The sequence below is a fragment of the Rhinolophus ferrumequinum genome, chromosome 27 (assembly GCF_004115265.2).
Source record: "Rhinolophus ferrumequinum isolate MPI-CBG mRhiFer1 chromosome 27, mRhiFer1_v1.p, whole genome shotgun sequence".
Lineage (NCBI taxonomy): Eukaryota > Metazoa > Chordata > Mammalia > Chiroptera > Rhinolophidae > Rhinolophus > Rhinolophus ferrumequinum.
The window spans coordinates 9,745,282-9,765,965 of record NC_046310.1 but is presented as its reverse complement, the minus strand read 5'-3'; the positions used below and the strand labels follow the sequence as shown (position 1 = coordinate 9,765,965).

At 41.6% G+C, this 20,684-nt stretch overlaps 1 protein-coding gene across 3 annotated transcripts in view; it reads right to left on the bottom strand.

Moving 5' to 3' along the window:
• Nucleotides 1–20,684, bottom strand: part of TGFB2 (transforming growth factor beta 2) — a 77,298-nt gene that overhangs the window by 3,925 nt on the left and 52,689 nt on the right. For 2 of the 3 annotated variants that reach the window (XM_033099564.1, XM_033099565.1), the window contains 4 exons: nt 4,591–4,723; nt 4,358–4,468; nt 2,666–2,843; nt 1,359–1,512 (listed from right to left, as the gene is read on the bottom strand). In XM_033099564.1, the coding sequence (XP_032955455.1) occupies nt 1,359–1,512; nt 2,666–2,843; nt 4,358–4,468; nt 4,591–4,723 (576 nt within the window). The remainder of the gene's footprint in view (nt 1–1,358; nt 1,513–2,665; nt 2,844–4,357; nt 4,469–4,590; nt 4,724–20,684) is intronic. The other variant, XM_033099566.1, reaches the window with a different exon arrangement.

Genomic DNA, 20,684 nt, shown 5'->3' with positions numbered 1-20,684 from the left:
CAGTAAGACGAGCAAACAGAGGCCTAGCTGTAAAACGCAGAGGCCTGCCTTCCAAGTTTTCATTTGTCACCGAGCAGTTCAAGCTCGGGCAAGTCACCTACATAACCTAGACTCCCATTTCTTTAGAAAAGGAAAAGGTTTGGACAAGATAACGTATGAAGTCCTTTCCATCATGAGGCACCAGGAAGAAGCATTTGGACAAATATCATTATGACATAGACAAAGGCTTTGCTAATCTGGCCTGGGAACCTATCTAGGACCTGCCTCCGGACTTAGCCTTCTCTCCTCACTGAAGTAACTTGACGAAATATTCAGTCTTGTTTACTTTGGGCTCGGTTCAAAAAGACTTGGAGATACGAATTTTTAAGTCATCTTCACATACATCATCTCTCTGTTCTTCACATCGATTCTCAAGTTGGGCATTATTTATTGTAAAGATAATTTTTAACAGAGACATTCCTTTTTACTGATAAGACAATGAGGTTCAGCGAGGTGAAATGATTTTCTAATTGTCACACACTCCTGACTCACTAGGACAAAGCACCTCCTGACGTCCTCAGTGTTCTCTCTAATATGATAGTCCCTGAATGTAGGTGATAACAGGTCCTTTTTTCTAGATGGGGACCTGGGTCCCTGCACATCTTCACTGTACATGACACTAAGAGATACATTGACTCCAAAAGTTTTTCCTAGCTACCAATTTATGCTTCCAGCGCTTAAGCATATAGAACAAAGCAAAAAATAAACCAAACGGTTCTCAAGGTGCTTGTAATCTAATTGGGAAGGGAAGACTTACTGTTCAAACTGATCAGGGTTACTTTCTGATTCCACCTACAGCCTACATTTTTCCTCATCACTCAAAAGGATTTCTCCTGCACCCATCATGTGTGATGACAAAAGGGCACCAGGCCAACTAGAATTCATTTAGAAATACAGTTGACCCTTAAACAACATGCATTTGAACTGTGTGGGTCCACTTATATGCAAATTTTTTTTCAGTATGTCTACAGTCAGCCTTCTGTTTTCCCATCCCTGGATTCAACCAACTGCCGATCAAAAGCAGTATTTTCCATCAGTGACTATAGGCTTTGTTCTGCAGCATTTCATAGAAGGGGTTTGAGCACCTGAGGATTTGGGTATCTGTGGAGGGTCTTGGAATCACTACCCCACAGACATGGAGTGAAAAACTGTAGTTAAGTTTTGAGGGAGTCAAAAGTTACATGTGGATTTTCGATTGAGTGTCAGGGCAAGGGGGGTTAGTGCTTCCAACACCCTGCATTGTTCAAGGGTCAACTGTACTATCAGCAGTACACATTGACAACCCAAGAATAGAAGAAACGAGTTAGCCAAACGCTTACCCTACTGTGTTGAGTGTCCGAACTCCACAGGTACGGGCATGCCCCAGCACAGAAGTTAGCATTGTACCCTTTGGGTTCGTGTATCCATTTCCACCCAAGGTCCCTCTTGAAATCAATGTACAGAGGACGTAGGCAGCAATTATCCTGCACGTTTCTGTTAAAAGAAGAGCAGTGGCGATTTTAAAGCTGACTTCCCCCCCACCCCTCATCCCAAACCAGAAAAATGACTCATTCATTTATTCAACAAATATCTATAAGCAAATGTCACGGCCAGGTTTTGATGGTTTTACTGCAATCTAAGTGACTTTCATGAGGGGGTGTATGGTGACTCACTGGACTACTTTCCCTTTTCACCCCCTGTATGTGACCTGAAAAATCAAGGCTTTCCCTTGAATGACTAGATACAAGCAGAGAGGTGGCTGCTAGAGACCAAGTTCTTTCCCCCAACACTGTGCAGTGTTGCCCTCCAGCCTCTACCGCCCTTTCAAATACAAAATGATGAAACACAACAGCTATTTTCAAAGCATCTTCTAAGGCTTTTTGGGCTGAAAATGAATCCTTTATTTCATCTCACGTTTCTTGATCTAGGAAGGAACCAGAGATCAAGAATCACGGAGCCTTGCTTCGTGTAACCACTGGCTCTGGCAAACCAAAAAACACCATTGTACCTGTGAACTCTGACACTTTGAGCTCTTTATGAGTGAGGACCCCTCACTGCCTCATAGCTCTCGAAAAAAAGAGAGAGGCTTCCTGTTAGCAGGCTTGATGAGAAACCGTGGAAGAGCAGTCCCACTCTCCCTCCCTGAACTCACATGGCAATGGGAAATAAATTCTTGTCACCCTTACTTCTCTCCTATTCTATAGCTGAAGACATGACAAATAGCCTCCTTCTTCCATCTCTCTCACCTGTGTTACTGCGAAAGAGCTATGGCCGTGGGCACTCTGCCGTGAGGAAGGCCTCATACAGATGGTGAGTCTCCCTAATCAGGGAGGCCCCTCAGGTAAACCTCATCTGCTCTGGGGAGCAGGTAGCTCAAAGGGCTTCAGAGGGAAATGGGGGAAAACTTCAGGGGGCTAGTTTTCTGCCTTCACATTTGATTCATTGCTAAAGAGATGACGAACACAACACAAATAACGATATTAAGCTCACGGAAAAAAGATGCTATGAGATGCAGTAGCTACTCTGTACTAGACCTGGCCCCACACACTGAGTGCACTTCCAGCCAATTTGTAGTCAAAGAAAAGCGCAAAGGCAGTACAAGAAGTTACCAGACGCAATGACTCTGTTTTGTGTTTAAGTCCTTTACCTAAAGCAATAGGCTGCATCCAAAGCACGCTTCTTCCGCCGGCTGGACTGCTGTAACTCAAGTCTGTAGGAGGGCAACAACATTAGCAGGAGATGTGGGGTCTTCCCACTGGCTTTTTTCCTAGTGGACTTTATAGTTTTCTGATCACCACTGGTATATGTAGAGGTGCCATCAATACCTTGAAAAAATGCATTTGGGTAATAAACATTTAGCTTCACCTTCATCAGAGATAATCAGCCATATTTTTTTTCTCTCGTTTGTCTATCGTCACAAACAGCAGTGATGAGCAAATGGCAGTATCTATAGGCAGCAGGCTATAGTCATTCCCCCACGGAAATAGATATGGCAAATAGGTGACAAGGAATACTTCTAAATGGGGCTCTTGTCAGAAGGCAGTTCAGGGTCCAAGGCAGGGCTTGTTGGTTATGAAAGTCACTACAGAAGAAGTCTTTGACCTCTAGTCCAAGGGCAATCCGGGCAGTTAATTTTAGTCAGGCCTCAGTTTAGGCTGTATTCAACCCCTCCACAACTGAACACACAGCAATAGAACTCGCCTTGTCACCCGCTGGTTCCCTCTCTTCTTAGGACTACTAAACTCAAAAGACTTTCCTAATGAACATAAACTGAGACTTACACTAAACTGCAGTGAATTAGGTTCAAGTGAAACAGAAGTCACCCTTACCTAATGCTATTTTGGGAAGCTGGGAAGAAAGGGCTTTTTCATTTATTTTATGGCATCCTCAACACTTTCCTGATTCCATCTGAGATTTAGAAACCCGAGCTCCCCAAAGCACGCTCAAGAGACTGCCAGTTTAAGCATTTAATCTGCACACTCTAGAGAATCGTGACGAGGTTAGAGACTGAAATAAATCGCTCGACCTCTGGGAGTATTTTTCCATGAGCAAAGGCCACTGTTGGCCTTCCGCAAGTGGATGGAGGTCCAAGGCGGTGTTAGTGAGGGCAGGAGAATCAACTCCTGGACCTGGTGGTGTGGGGCCAATGCTTCTCCAGCACATGGGGCAGAGCTGCTCTCACTCCCATCATTCAATGACTTGTTATCTAACTCGTGAAGGACTAGAACCCTGGGTGTCTCCTCATTCTCCTTGACTTTTGGCTAATTCACTAACAGGTGAGCAAGAACACAGGGAAACTAAAAACTAAAAACTTTCATTTATGAACTACCATAAAAGTTTGATAAGGAACACATTCAAAATATCGGGCACCGGCTATAAAAGGCGAAGTGTCCCCATACATGGAAGTTTAGTGAAAGAGGTTGCAGAGCAAGGGAACCCCGTTCTACTGTGAAATAAAGTTATGGGTTCCTGGAGTTGGCTTGGGGGGTTATCAATATATTTCCTTGAATGCATGCTATCTTCTTCTTCTGTAATATTAGCATGGATGGAAAGTTGGCTGGCTTATTCTTATAAAGGGCTTGACTCTCTAATAGTTTGGAGGTTTGTTGAGTTACTGCCAAATCATCACTGGGCATCGAGCACTTTAAACCAATCCCTTTCTTCCCATACTTTCTGCCTTCATATATCTTTCTCCAACAATATCTTTGCCCAGATAAATGAAACTCCCCAGTCCTCCCCAAACGATCCCATTTTCACATGCAACCTGACTTCATCCCCCACGAAACCATCAACACAGGCCCTCCCCTCCCCCACCCCCGCAGGACCAAGTTTCAATTACCTGCAAATCTTGCTTCTAGTTCTTCGCTTTTGTTGGGGATGATGTAATTATTAGACGGTACAAAGGTGCAGCAGGGGCAGTGTAAGCTTATTTTAAATCCCAGGTTCCTGTCTGGAAAACATTAAGTCAAGGAGGTCATTTGTATGTGTGTCTATGCTCTTAAATCTGCAGTCAACTTGCAATAACTTAGGGTCACTGAGCATGTAGGGAGGAAAAGAGAGGGTGGCTGTAACCTTTATGGTGGAGCCATTCATGCACAGCGTCGGTCACGTCAAAGGAGAGCCATTCCCCTTCCGCTCTGGTCTTCACGACTTTGCTGTCGATGTAGCGCTGGGTTGGAGACGTTAAATCTTTGGATTTAAGAATCTAGAGAAGGAAAGAGCAAGCGAAGAGCTCAGTTGGCACACGGAACAGTGCAGCTAACCCAAAACCATGAACTATATTCCGACTCATTATCTAAATTTAGCCCCGTTCTACTCTATCCATGTATTGTCCTCTCAATAGCATGGCCACATGCATAAAAACATAACACCAGGCCATTTGCCATGAAAAATAGAGCTACTAAATCAGCTGTGTGTTATGATAAAGGTGACAGGAACCATAAAGCCAAGTGTCTAAAAGAAAGTGACAGTAATTATTTTACTTTGCTGACATAAGCTTTGCAAGATTGCAGCCATAAATTCTATGCTATTAACTTAATGGTTTTGTTGTTCTGCTTCCCCACTTATTTAATCTGGGGAGTTGGGATGGGGGAGGGGTCCAGTTCTGAGGACCCGTGCTCAACCTCTGTAGACCCTGAATTATAAATCTCCTTCTAATAAAGAGAGAAGGGTCTTAACCCTGGTTCCTAAATCCACTGACATTAAAAAATGAGGCATGCCTCCGATTTTGAGGTAAGTCTCTAGCTGGGATTTTTTACTCTCGATGTGACTTGTTATGATTTATAAAGATGTTCCATACCCCACAGACTAACAATGGATTTGGGCAGGAGAAGTCTGGCACGATGTGTAGTGAGAATCTAAAAGCAAATCATCCTGAATGCTGAGATTGAAAAGGATGCATTCATTTCAAATAAATAAAGAGAATTGCAGTACGTGCTTGGGTTTCTGTAGGAAGTGAATATTTGGGGTAGTTTTTAAAAGTTCTGTCTGTCTTTAAATGGCCGTGTCTTCTGAACCAGTCAAACCAAGATTCTAAGTCTCCCAGAGCTTTATCAACTCTCTACCCAAACCCATATCCTGCCTTTCCTCGGGGCTTTGGGGCTCTAGCCGTCATATTATACGGCCCTTCCTGACACTGGGTCTCACACGTCTGTGCTCGTTTCATACATATGGGTTTGGTCTCTCCAACAACTTCATAAGCTTTCCCAGGGATCATGTCTTCAATCTGATATCCTTTCAAAGCACAGTGCTTGATTGAATCAATGTCTGTTGAATGACTATCGGAATATCTAGATTTATTTACTCTCATTTAAAGTTTGAAAAACAAAAATGCACAATCTTCCCATTTATTTTAAAATGAACTTCTCTCCCACGTGTACATGATTTGTTGCAGGTCATTTGGCAACAACCGTGTCCTAGAATATTTGGCATTATAGTAGAACTTTGTTTTTTCCTGGATTAAGTCAGTTTAGAAAAGGAAAGCAATTCATACAGCTGGACTTTGAGGTGCCCTTGTGAATTTTAGATGAACCCTAGTCTACAGACCTGCCCCTAAGGTCCAACAAACCCCGCTAAGCGGAGAGAATCTAATCATGGTTCTTCCAATAGGCAAGTGATGCTCTTTGTGAATTAAAGGAAGCGAATAAACATGATGTGAGAGCTGGTACACTGGATTCTGGACTGGGCACGTGTTATTTCATTGAATTTAGTCGTCAAAATATTCCTGTAAGGTCGATGAAGAAAACTAAGCTCAGGGAGGTTAAGTAATGTGCCCAAGGCCTCACAGGAAACAAGTGTAGAGAGGATTCTAAGCAATCCCCTCCTTCTCCCACTTCAGTGCTGGAGTTTGAAGGCCATAATGTTGGGGGACTCAGGCTTGGAACCCTTACTCCCTTCCAGATGACAGAGAAAATTCAATGATAGAGGCGAAGATTTTTAATACGATGATAATGAATGTTGGTACAAGATGAAAATACAAAACGTGGAATGCATACACAGTAAATGCTGACGTGAACTCATAACTTTAAAGGTAGCGCTTAACAGTAGCCAGTCCTCTAGAAATCAAACCTCACCTGGAAAACACTCCCAGGTGGGCAAATGAGACACCAGTTATCCAATTCAGGATAAGTCGTATAATTAACCTAACCTAGGATAACAATGGTAGGAGAACAGGGAAGAAATTTTCAGGCATTTCCATCAGCCTCATGGTCTAAAAACTACTAATATACCCAGAACTCATTTTTCTACCATATCGTGAAATTTCTTCCCCTAGCTGACCTCCTATAGTTATGCATTATTTCACAATTATTTATATGTTCACTTTATTCCTAATTAGTAAGAAGATGAATCTTATTCATCTTCATATCCTTAACACTTAGACACACTGTCTAGAACAACGCATTGCTTTCTTTGTTGACTTAAGTAGATATGCTATTTATGTACTATATATATAGAATGATATATCAAAAGCCTATGATATCTATCTATGAGATATACGTGTATGTATAATATATATTTAAAATATGTTTGCAGTTTCAGTGGAGACACAGAATTTTTAAAAAATCATGACTATCTTGGCCAAATGGACAGAAAACACACTTGTAAATCTATGGAAATTCTTTACCTCACAGAATAAGTAAATCTTGATGATCTTACTTTGAAAGCAGACCAAAGGGGAGCAAACATATTCTGAAACTTCTTTCTTTTTTAAATCTCAAAGATTAATGCTTCCTCAGTCACAGGACAAACACTAGTAGGTTCTGACAAAGGACAATTTCATATCGTCACATGGGTGAAAATGCCCTCAATATCTTTTTACTAGTTCAAGAGCAGGCCAAATTAAACCACCCAAGATAGCTAGCTAGCTAGCTACAGAATTCTGAGACACAGAAGTGCCTTTGGTCTTGGGGGTTTGCTGTTTCGAACTTTCTCGCCAAGGAGTTCTTAAACCCACTTGTTGCAATTTAACTCCATTCTTTCTTATCCAGTCTTCAGTGGAAACAGGAAACAGCTGCTTTCCATCACTCATAGAATATCCCTCATATTCTTGAAGACTATTATTAAGTCCCCTCAGCATGCTCGCGCTCTCTCTCTCTAAGCTAAATAAACCCAGTTCCTTTAGCCCGTATTTAGTGGGGCAGTTTCTCAAACCTTTAATCACGTGGGTCGCTAACAAGAATCAATGATGCTACAGAAGAAGAACTCTTCCCACAGCTTCGTGACTCTGCTTCAGACCTGCCTAAAAAATCTACTACCGTGTTTCCCTGAAAATAAGATCTAGACGGACAATCAGCTCTAATGCATCTTTTGGAGCAAAAATTAATATAAGACCAGTATTACATTATATTATATCATATTATATTATATTACATTAAAGACCTGGTCTTATATTATAGTAAAATAAGACCGGGTCTTATATTAATTTTTGTTCCAAAAGACCCATTAGAGCTGATGGTCCGGGTAGATCTTATTGTCGGGAAAAACGGTAATCACATTTTAAAGTCTCAAATCTTAACTTAAAAGGTATCTTCTTTCCAAGAATAAGCACAACCTCCTTCTGTCCTGTTTACCTTCCATTTATCACTCACGCTAAATTAAACTGTAAGGGAAGAAAATCAACTTGCTGTTATTACCAATTAGTACTTTCTTAAATTCAAGAGTTTATACAACATGACCAGATCGGTCCATTTCCCATTCTCTTTTAGCCTTTGCTGTCTGCCTTCCTCTAATCTCCCCACAATAAGTGTATTGAGTGTTCACAGTCGTGAATGTGCAGCTGTTGTCGTTGTTGTTGTTTTTTTCGAGAGCCACAGTCGCTTTTAAATTCCTTTATACATCTTATCATGACAAAGATAAATTAGTTGAACAGTGGACACTCTCTTAACTGGCCTCCATTTAACCGGCCAGATTAACCAGTGCTGTCCATTTGTTCTGCGGTCCATAGAATAGATAAATTCATGGAGATAAAAAGTACAAGGTTAGCAGGGGCTGGGGGCAGGGTAAATGGGGAGTAATTATTTAATAGGTACAGAATTTCTGTTTGCCATAATTGAAAGTCCTGGAAATGGATAGTGGTGATGGTTGTACAACATAGTACATGTACTTAATGCCAATGAATTGTACACTTAAGAAAAATGGCTAAAAAGTAAATTGTATGTTATGGTATTTTACTATAATATTGTTTTTCTAATTTTAGATGTGGTATAGACAGCTGTAAAAAGAAAATAACAATAAGAATAATACGATAAAAAACTAGAAGGATCGTGCACTCAGGTTGCACAGCAGTTGTGCTGAAATTTCCCTCTTCTTCAAAGAGACTGAAAAATAGAAATTGCAGATGATGCAGTATGGTGTGGTTCTTGGAAAACATATGACAGGATTTGGCAGGAGGTAGAGCCATGGACAAAGACAAATCCTTGGCCTTTTGTTAAAAACTCAGCATGTAAATGGTGTGAGTGTGTGTGTGTGTGTGTGTGTGTGTGTGTGTGTACATATGTAAACACATATTTTTAAGTTAAAATATTTAAGGTTTGCATTCTCTCTCTCTCTCTCTCTCTCTCTCTCTCTCATTTCTATAATCCTCTGCCTTAACTTTTTCTTTAAATAATAGACCAACAACCATTCCTACAACTGAATTAGAAAAGAGGGCTTCTAAAATATTGAAAATGAGATTTAGCTCTCTATATTTAGCTACTACCCACAAAGGTGTTTCAATATTACCTTCGTTATATTACTGATATATACACATTATCTATAATGCAAAATACCCACATATTACCTCTGGCAAGTCTCTAAGCTCTTTGGTGAGTTACAAAACTCCCTACACAAAAGGATCCATTCATCTCTCTGCCACTGGAAAGCAGCCAATCAGGGAGTGGATAGAGGTGAAAATCACTGATGTTACCCAATAGTTTGGGGGCAAAAAAAACTGAATAAAAGAAATAGAAGTCTAGATGCAAAATTATAGCCAGAGGAAATCTTAGTCTTAAAGGAATAATGCTGTCAATCAACCCAGGATTTGGCATAAACATGAAGAGCGACATCTTCCACTCCTACCGTGTTTCCCTGAAAATAAGACCTAGCCAGACAATCAGCTCTAATGCATCTTTTGGAACAAAAATTAATATAAGACCCAGTCTTATATTATATAAAACCCAGCATTATATTATATTATATCATAAAGACCTGGTTATATTATATTATATTATATTATATTATATTATATTAGAACCGGTCTTATATTACAGTGAATTAAGACCAGGTCTTATATTAATTTTTGCTCCAAAAGACACATTAGAGTTGATGGTCCGGCTAGGTCTTATTTTCGGGAAACACAGTAGGAGATACTGCAGAGTCATAAGAAAGCATTTGAAAACTCCATCCTATTTTGCGTATTCAGACTTCAACAGGCCTGCAGCAGAGCCAAGCGGCCAATTCAGTCAGACTTCTATGGAAAGAGCAAGAGTTATAGACAAAAATTGACACCAGCTTAACTAGTGTGGGCCCATCTTGTCACTGTCTTTAAATGCATTTAATGTTTTTAATGTATTTACTATTCAAATGTATTTAAATGTTGGCGGTGACTTGCAGGGATTAACAAATGCCTAATTAGACATTCACTCTGCTAGTTAGGAGCACCATTCTCTCAGATCTGCCTGACCTTGAGTCATTAACTTCAGTATCATAAAATACTAGCATTAGGCTTAGGGGTCATCTGCTCCAAACCAATATAATTCGTTCTCTAACATCTCTGTCTTTGAAGATGTCTCACGACAGGGATCTCCCTAGCTGAGAAAGGCCATCCCGTGTACAGACAACGTGTGTGTTGGAATTCTTCTTTATCTTGGACTTAAAATTCCCATCAACCAGTCTTCGTTAATAAAGTACTGTTGCCTCATATCCATACAGTCATTGTAGTTTTGGGAATCTTTTAACACTGTCACGTGTTTTCGTCTTCACTAAAACCCTGGGAGGTGGACACCATGGCGTTTATTATCTACCTTCCACAGCTGATGGAAAAGAAGCCTGAGGGACTAACCTGGGTGATTAAAGCCCTACAGGGAAAGCTTGGATTAACATCTTGCCCTGTCGATACCAGTGGAGAGGGCTTTCCAATATTGTACTTTGCTGCCAGGAATAAGATGGGAAATTCTCTTTCTTCTTTATGTCAGCCCCAAGCCTAAGAAGTGGCTTCCGTAACTGCTTCCTTCAGGACAGAGTTAGAGGTGCTTTACCATGCGTGTCAAGCCCCGACTCACTGTCCCTTTTAAAATCAATTCTCCACAAACTCCAGATACCGTCTAGAAGAATATGGAGAATCCAAAGAATATGCCACATGTGGAAAAGAGGGGATCTTGCTTCTCTTGTTCTGGTCACTATTTTTAACGCAAACTATTTGTTTTTGGCAGTAGCCACATCATAGTAAACTTTTTATGAAACAAAAACCTCCGGCTTACACAAAATGCTAAGTCAGATTTTTCACTCCAAATCTTTTCTAGGAAGACATGGAATAAAAAGAAAGGAAGAAGAGAGGGAGGGAGGGAGGGTAGGAGGGAGGAGCCCGAGAATTTGCATTTCTAATGCATCCCTAAGTGATGCACAAGCTGCTGATCCAGGGACCACTGTGAGAACCGTTGCTCCAGTCTGTGTTTATGCAATTCATTTTTTGAACCTAAGTGTAAAGTACACATATATCTTTACAAATTTTGTACTTCTTAATTTGACCTTCACTTTTAGCCTTTTGGAATCTCTCTGAAGTTTGCTATTCAACAAGCAAGCTATCCTTCCCAGCTACACGGTACCCAGCAACTGTGCACCCAATGTCTTCATCCAGTTGATGGTAACAATATTAAAGAACAAAAGCCAAAGGCATAACCTGTCGTTGAACCCTTAGGTACTTCTTTCCTGGTTGGCCCTGTTTCTTTAATCAACGCTCTGTGTTATGCTGTATATAGCAGGGAAGAAAATAGAACTTTGCTAGTGTACGTGAGGTGTGAGGCCCCGTTGAGTCCAGGAGGGCTGCCCATCTTTGCCAACTGACAATCCATTTCATTTCCTCTGTGGTCCCTTAGGCTTCTTTGAAGGACCCATAGAGTTTGCCAAGTGCATTTGAAATCATTAGTATAGTGAAAAGATTCATAGGCTTTGAAGTCAGGCAAACATAAACTATCACGTCCTGGATCTGTGATTTTCTTATTTATGAAAGGGTTGATAAAACCCACCTTGTATGTTTTTTAGAGAATTAAATGACACAGAGCAGGCAAAGTGCCTATCGCATTACCTGGTATTCAATAAATGTGAGTTATTATTATAATCATGTTCCTTACCTTGTCAAAATCTTCCAGAGGCTTCTGCTGGCTGGTGAATAAACTCTAGATTTCTTAGATTAGTATTTAAGACACAATTTGCCACCAACCTATCATCTTAGACTCACCTCCTGGAAGCCCAATCTAAATACTATCCCTAAAACATATATTACATGTCTCAAACTGTGTGTTTAGACTACGATCCCCATCAGAATGCCTTCCCCACTCCTCTGATTTTTACCTCAAAACAAGACACACCGAAAACAAGACTTTCTATTCTTACTTCTTCAGTCCAGCCTTTCAATAAATTGTCACTTTCACTCTAAAGTCAGTGTTCTTGTCCTGGTTCCCCAAGCGATTACTGGGTATGCTGAGCGGTTAGCTCTTTGCACACAGTGGGATCAAGGGTCACCCCGTGTGTGTGTGTGTGTACAAATGTAAATGTCGGTTTCTTCCAATGGGATAGGAAGCTCCTCAAAGACAGAGGGAAACACACGTATTTAAACCTCCACAAACCCTGAAGCCGACACTAGCACCTTCAAGAATACATATTCATCAATTTCATTTTGGAGGAGTCTGACTCTGAGTTGGAATCTTGATAATGCTACCATGTGCTCTCAGGCCGACAAACGGAGCACACTCATGAAGGTATGTCTTGGCTTATCCACAGGAGAAACAACTGGTTCTCCCACATACCACTGCAACGTTCAGACTCTGAAACCCTTTCATCGACTGTGAAGGAGGCTTTTGCCCTCAAGACAAAACAACAACAACAACAACAACAAAACCCTACATGTACTAAAATATTTAATACGATCAGTTCATTTCTTTAGTCGTCATTCATTCACTGAAGAATTGCTGAGCGTCTTATAGGCACCGGAGTCCTCATTTATTCATGTGTTGGAATTTAGTTTATAGCTCACTGCCTCCAGTGTAGTCCAACAAATATTAAGCCCCAGTGGTGAACAAGGCATCCCCATATATCCCAGGACACTCACATGGGCCCTGTTCTTAACCCTTTCACTGTGTTAATTTATTTCAAGTTTTGGTTTCAAAATGTGTCAAAAATCCACAAAAAATCAAAAGTTGGTATTTTGACTATTTTATGCATATATATACTTGAACTCCACAGTAGAGGGAAATGTTTTTTGAGCACATGGGATAAACTCGAATGCCGCAGTCAGTGGATGTAACTATTCACTGATATAGCTGAACATCACAGCAAAGGAGTTTTAAAGGAGTTAATTCTATAGTAAAGGAATACAGACATCTCAACAGAAATTTAAAACAATGTCTTCCCAGGGCACAATTGAGTTCACCGAGGCTGGGTGTCTAGCCTAGCCTTGTGAGATCAGGGAAGGTTTCCAGGAGCAAGAAGAAGATAAAAAGATAATTATCAACAACCCAAAACTGGCGAGGATGTGAGGCACAAACAGAGCAGTCCAGGTATAGAGAGGTGCTGGGTCATTAGAAAGAGAACCAACACAAGCATCCTCTTTTCTCTTCAGGGTCCTCTGATCCTTTCTAAGTTCTCTAGGCTTGAATTGATGGAGATTTTGCCTGATGGGCGTATTAGCTCCCAGGGCTGCCTTAACAAAGCAGCCCATGCTGGGTGGCTTAAAACAATTGAAACTCACTCTCTCGGAGTTGTGGAGACCAGAAGCCAGAAATGAAGGTGTTGGCTGGGCCACGCTCCCTCCGATACCTCCGGGGAGCAGGCTTCTGCCGCTTCTTCTAGCACCTGGTGATTTGCGGGCAACCTTGGGTATTCCTCAGCCTCCAGCAGCACAACTTCAGTCTCTGCCTCTTTTGTCTTCACACAGCATCCTCCCCGAGCATCTCTGTCTTCACATGGCCATCTTATGAGGACACTGGTCATAGAGGATGAGGAGCCTACCCTACTTCAGTATGGCCTCCTTTTAACGTAACTAGTTACACCTGCAACTACCCTACGTTCAAAGAAGGTTGCGTTCTGAGGTATTGGGGATCGAGCCTTCGATGTGCCCTTTTTGAGGAGACACAATGCAACCTATATGACTCGGTGTTCACACGTTATATTGGGGAGAGTATGTTCTAAATGTTCGATGCCACCGTGAAGTTCTCAGAGAATGTTCTGACTCTTCCTTAGTCTCCCAGAGACTTTTCTACTGCTATTTGCACAGCCCCTGCTTGGTAAATCCTGATTGGCTAGAAGACTTCAGTAGAAAGAAACACATGATCAAGTGACAAGCCCCTGAACAGTCAGTTTTTCAGAGTGATAGACAGAAACTACTTCTTGGAATTTTACACACACACACACACACACACACACACACACACACACACACACAGCAAGGAGAACAAAAAGAATCATCAGATAGTGTAAGTAATTTTATTCTGTATTTTACCCTTTCTATTAGGTTGGTGCAGAAGTAACTGCAGTTTAAAAGGTTAAAAATAATTGCAAAAACCGCAATTACTTTTGCACCAACCTAATAGTTACTATATTTCATTGCGGAATGAAGGTAAGGGAGAAACAAACAAGAAAGAGAATTTCCAAGTACTAGAAAATGGGGCTTTACAGGGAATCAAACCTGGGGGAAATGGCTTTCCTTCCACTGGGGCATAAATGCAGCCCTGTGTTCTTCTTTAATGGCAACCTCTTTGAACAATGCAGGGTCACCTTGGGGCTGCAGAACAAGCTGACACACTGCCTGATTATCCTTCAGAAGTAGCTGAGCAGACCTGGGACTTATCTTGCTTGTCCCGTCGCCATGTCCTGTAATTGCCATGGCTCTTTTGTAATTGCATCCCTCTGAGAGGTCGTAAGTAATGGATACTTCACAAGAGCTTTGCGAGAGCCTGCAGAGTAGACTCCCATAGAATGCACACCAGCTTCAAAAGAAAGACCCACAAAATACTGTCTTTCTGGAGCTCAGATAGCTTCTTTATTATGTCACTGTATTAACTCTTTCTCTTTATGGTACACAGTTCCTCTATGACACCTATCTATGTGCAATTAAGATAAAGTATGGCATATAGAGAGCTTGATGACAATATAACCAGATATGTCTTCAAGACACACACACACACACACACACACACACACACACACACACACAGGAAAACCTCTCCTCTGAGATGAAAACACCTTATAATCCTCTATTGTTTCCTTCCTTTTTTTTCTTTTTCTACAGATGGGCCTTTGTGCTGACTGCACATGTGTAAACAAGTAAATTCATTTCTCCAGGTGGATGGATGAAGGAGTTCTTTGTGTGAACAGAAGCCTCTTGGATGCTACAGTTCCGTTCAGTGTATAACACCATCATGTATAAATCACACAGCAGAGAAAAAGATTCGACTGGATAAAAGTCACATCATCCCAGGCAAGGAATGAGAGGGGTGCGGTACAACAGTGATAGAAGATGAAGGGAAACTAAGTCAGATTCAGTAATCAGGTCAGTCCCCCAGGCTGAACTACACAGACTGGTATGCGTTTTGATAATTCTAGTTGTTTCTTATCACGAGGGGAACCAGTGTCCCCAACAAGACTTCAAGCTTTTAGGGGTCATATCCTCTGATTTTCTTATTTGATCTTCCTTTCCAATTCCTCTCTGACTTGACACTAACACACCGTTACTTGGGGAACAAACTTCCAATTTCCTATTTCCTGGCTACCAATAACACATGTGGCCTCTACTGCAATTTAAGTCCATGCTTATATTCAGTAGAGCACTTTAATTTATGGGGTGTAACTATAAAGTAATGAGTCTAAAACAAATGATAAAGTGATGTGCCTGGTTTTTCTACAAACATACAGAGTTTCTGGGTTACCCAAGAATAGCAGTTGCACTAACTTATTATGTAATTTCTATTTTTTTTACCTACATAGTTATTACCCACTTAAGCAGTATTAGCTCTGATTAAATAATAGAAAATAGTTAGATGGATGGCTTTAAAATAAATGTTGCAGAATTTCCAAATCCAAATAAATGAATAATGTTTCTCAAAAGAGGCGCCTCATCACGTTCCATACTTATTTCAACAATGTTCCTTGCACTTGAACCTTATCTTGAAATATTTCTTACATTCATTCAAAGACATGTATTGGGCATCCACAATATACCAGACCGTGTTCCAGAAAATTATCTCTAGAGTTGGAGATAAGATTATCGACAAGGAAAAGATGGAGGAGAAGGTCAAGTGTAGCAAATGATGAAGAGTGGTGATCACGAAGGAGAAACGTCCAGGGTAGAATGGGGATAGGAAGTGTTTGCGGGGAAGAGGGACCCTGAGCTGTTGGACAGGGTGGCCTGGAAGGTCTCTCTTGAGCAGGTGACATTCGAGGAAAGACCTGAAGGAATGAAGGAAGGAAGTCTTCTAGACAGAGGGACCAGCACTGTGAGCAGAGGGCACAGCGGCCCCAAGCCCTCCGAGGGGATAAGCACAGGGTGTTTGAGAATCAAAAAGGCCAGTATGGGGGAGCTGCCTGATTGAGGGAAGACATGGCGGGGGGACCAGTGAGAGACGGATGAGGGACAGCCTCCTCCGGCACAAGAAGGACTTTGGCTCTCACACAGAGTGAGGTAACATGGCTCTGCAGGTCTCTGAACGGGGGGTTTTGATCTGACCAACATCTCAGCAGGGAACCACGCTACCTGCTATGATGCAAAAGCCCCGAAGGGGCCCTGGGTTTCTTGGGTAACCCAGAAACTGTATGTTTGTAGAAAAAACAGGCACATCACTTGATCATTTTTTTTAGACTCCTTACTTTATAGTTAACACCCCATAAATTAGCCACGAAGGGGACCTCATCCAACCAACCAGCTAAGAGGCCACTGCAAGAGCCCCAACAAGAGAAAAGGAATAGGGGTGGTAGAGGCTGAGATGTGAGAAGTGGCTGGATTTTGGATCTGTCTTTTACAAACTGCCATCGCCTAGGAAAATCAACTGAATCACTTTGCATTTTCCTCTTCTCTAGAACTTCGGCAGCCTTCAAAAATCGACACTACCTTTCAAAAATCCAGATTTGTCCACTCAAGGCATTCTCTGTCCACTATGGTATTGGTAGGCTCTGAACACAGTTCTAGAACAGAAGATCCAAAAAATATTCTGAGCACTGTTGGTATCGGGAAATAAACATATATATCCTCCCTCGAAATGATGTTTGCCCTGGTGGAGGTTATAGAAGAGCTGAATATGAAAAGGTAATAACAGGATAGGGGTTGAGGTAAAAAGACACCCCCACTGGGGTCAGTCACTCTATATGCTTCAAAAAGGAAAGCAAGACATCACAGTCCCCAGTCCGCCACTGCTGCCCTTCGAGTTTTAATAAAGGAAATGTACGAAGCACCGAAACCATGGCTGCCCCCACCTCCTCCACCATAACCCTGTTCTGCTCCACTGATAATAGGAAATGGGTCACAGGAGACCTCATCCAACCAGACTGCCTGAGACCATCACGGAGTCGTTTTATAATCACAAGCCAGCTGTCAGGGAAATACAAACTCTCTCCTAGATGACAAGCCAATCCCCAGAAATAATCCACTCCTTACACATCTCCAACGTGCCAGCCACTTTACCTATGTGCTCCTTCACGGAACCATTAGACAAGAAATGTTATCACCATTTTATGAGGCCAAACTGAAGCTCAGAGAGATGAGTGATTTGTAAGACCCGGAAACTAATCCATAAAAAAGGTGGAAGGTGACCCCAGGGCCGCCTGGCAACAAAGTTCTCCTCTTTCCTGTTTTGGGCTGTTCATCACCAATGAGGCTGCCACAAGCAGAGTGAGTTGAAAATATGAATGAAGGAAAGTCCTGGGACAGCCGCTCGGAACCCAGACCCTGCAGAATTATGGGCCAAGGTGAGTTGCCCTTTTTAAGAAATGTGAAGCAGATGGTAAATTTAAGAGACTGTTTCTCATAAAAGCTCAAACTCCATGGTTTAGAAACTGTAATGATAATAATAGTAACTACTGAGCCGACTGATACTGGCCTAGGAGTTTCCATGCATTCCATGGGATCCTTGCCAAGCAGGTGCTTTTATCCACATTTCACCGATGTGAAAATCTTCTCAGTGATGTGACTTCCTCAGACCACCCCCCGCCCCCGAAAAGGGGCAAAGTCACACCTTGAACCCACACAGCCCCAACTCCAAAACCTGTGTTCTTTCCACTAGTTTGGTAAAGTGGTCAAGAGCACAGCCTCTGGGCCCAGGTGGCCTAGGTTCAAATCCTGGTTCTGCCTCTTTTGAACTGCAAGGCCTGGACAAATTTCCTGAACTTCTCTGGGCCTCAGTTTCCTCTTTTGTAAAATGAACATAACCATAGTACCTTATAGGTATGATAATAAACTTTATAGGGTTATTGTAAGGATTAAATGAATCAATCTATACAAAGCACTTAAAATAGTGCCTCGCACAGAATAAGCTGTGTTAGCAATAATTATCAGCACTGCTAGAGTTACATTATGCAAAGGAACATAGAATTATCAGTTTTGCAAGATTATTAACATTTCTTTGAATTCAGCGTGGCACGACTACTGTTCACGGGACTCTGTCTGCTCACAAGGTTACCAGACCCTGGGTGATGTCATACCTCTTACACATGATAATGATCCGATTTCCTCACGAGGCAAGCATGTCATTCGATCAGATTGAAAAAAACTGAGATATTAATAGCCTTGTGCAAACAAAGTGTTTATTATACCTCGAGGCTTTTTTTTTTTTTTTCAAGTGGGTTACTATACTCTGTGTGTCTCCAACGTGGCGCCGGAGTGAGGGTCAGTATTGAGATTGTACGCCGTAAAATTCTGTACAACAGGAGCACAGTATAACTTTTTTTTTTTCAGTAGCATTTTTAGCAAGTCTAATTGAACAGACAGTCAGTTTTTTTGGCTGACCTCTTTTATTTTACACACCCTTGGGCAATATGAGAAATGAAAGCTGAACTGTGTGTGTGTGTGTGTGTGTGTGTGTGTGTGTGTGTGTGCATGCACACACGCATGCTTTTGGGGTTAGAAAGAGGGGGCATCTTTAATTAACCCCATCAGTGCTGTGCTTCCCAAAATGTGAGGATCTTCAAGCTTCATTTGGCAGCAAGAGAGTCCCTTAAAAACAGGCCTCCATCATCCCTATTGCATTTTCATGGTAAAGCCTCAGGGCCATGTATAGTTTAAAATCTTTTGCAGAGACGATACATACGTACCTAAAATGTCCGTTAAAATGACTGGTGATTCACGCTTCCCCACTAAAATCTTTGTTTACTTCTTTTGCTCCATCAACATCAATTCACCCTGTCATCCTCTAATCTGAAAAATCATTTAACATTTACCATACAGCTTTGCAGCCAAAAATTTGAAATGGATATAAATGGCTTTGGATTTAGCCACTGTTTTTGTAGATCCTTGTAACTGGTCTCTAAAAGTGAGACTTCATCACACTTGACAAACTAGTGACTGTCTACACGCAAATTCAAATAGGCCTTAAAATGTAAGTATTAAAGAAAGAGGTCAGAGAAAGCAGGAGGACAGGATTTTATTTTTCTCTCCTTTGTCCAAGTTCTTATATCCTATAGAGGGGGGAATTCTCTTGTCAGGCAAAAGTGTCAACTGAAGGTGGATGACTATCTCTCTACAAAAAGGAACAGCTCCGTTGCTCCTCCTAAAGCCACAGCCAGGAAATCTAAGGTTCCTTTCAAATTCCCTGAGTTTATTTCATCTCAGTACATTCATCTTCTATTGATTAACAGGAACCCATCAGCAGATTGTATTCTACCAAGCTACGGGACACCGACATTTGCGGCCTTACACCAGCGCCATGCAAGAATTTTTTCCCTTGATGCTTTATGATACGTTAACCCAGTACATCCCATGGCCTCCCAGTGAACTATCTTTGCATGATTTTATTAGTGTTCTGAAGCTAATAAGTTACTCTTAACCTAACAACTGACTTGGGTAGGTAATTCAATAGAGGGCTCTTCCTCTTGAAGTAATCAAAGACTTAGACGTCAAAATCTAAGAAACGACATGGAAGGAAGGGAACTGACATTCACTGAGTTTCCACTCTCCACCGGGCAGCTATAGACATTGTTTTATTTTGCCCCCACAATAAATACCAAGTGGATCAGGAATTATTAAGAAAGTTTAGATCACAATGCCTGTGCAATTAAACACTACACCAAGCTGCCTCACAAAGGGTAAACAGACGACAGATATAACTCTGAATTCCCAGGGTGTCAGTGAAACATGGTTAAGACAGTTCAAACAGAGATTCAAGAAAATACTATGCCTATTAATTATCTAAGCCTGCTCCTATCTCAATCTGATTTAATCAGGTATGTCTGCTGTAAATGTTGTTGGGCTCAAAGGAATCTCTTGATTTAGGTAGAAGGCTCAGCCCCTTGGAATTATGGGCCTGCCCACCCAAGCAGTGCAACCAAGATGACTGACTGCCCCCAAATTCTCACTACTCTCTTTCTGGAAAGAATGAGTTCTGAGGCATTTCTCCAGATCCTCCAGATTTTGCTCTAAGAGTGCCCTGGGTATATCTTGATTAGTAGAAAGACCACATGGCTGAGATACCATTCCCAAGTCTGTTCCTCCACCAGATATTGAGCAATTGGAAAATGGAGGCTGAGTCTGATTTATCTCTAGATGGGGCACCAGTTATGGTGCTGGCACTAGGAGACACTCAGAGTGTGCTGACTACTACTCCACACAGTGGGTTAGTACAGCAAAGATGGCTGCAACTACTTTGACGGTTTTTCCATCAAGAAGTGGGGCCTATTTCCTTTCCCTTTGAATCTGGGCTGGCCTATAGCTCATTTGATCAATAGAATAAGGTGGAAGTGACGCTCTGCCAGTTCTGAATTTAGTCTTTAAG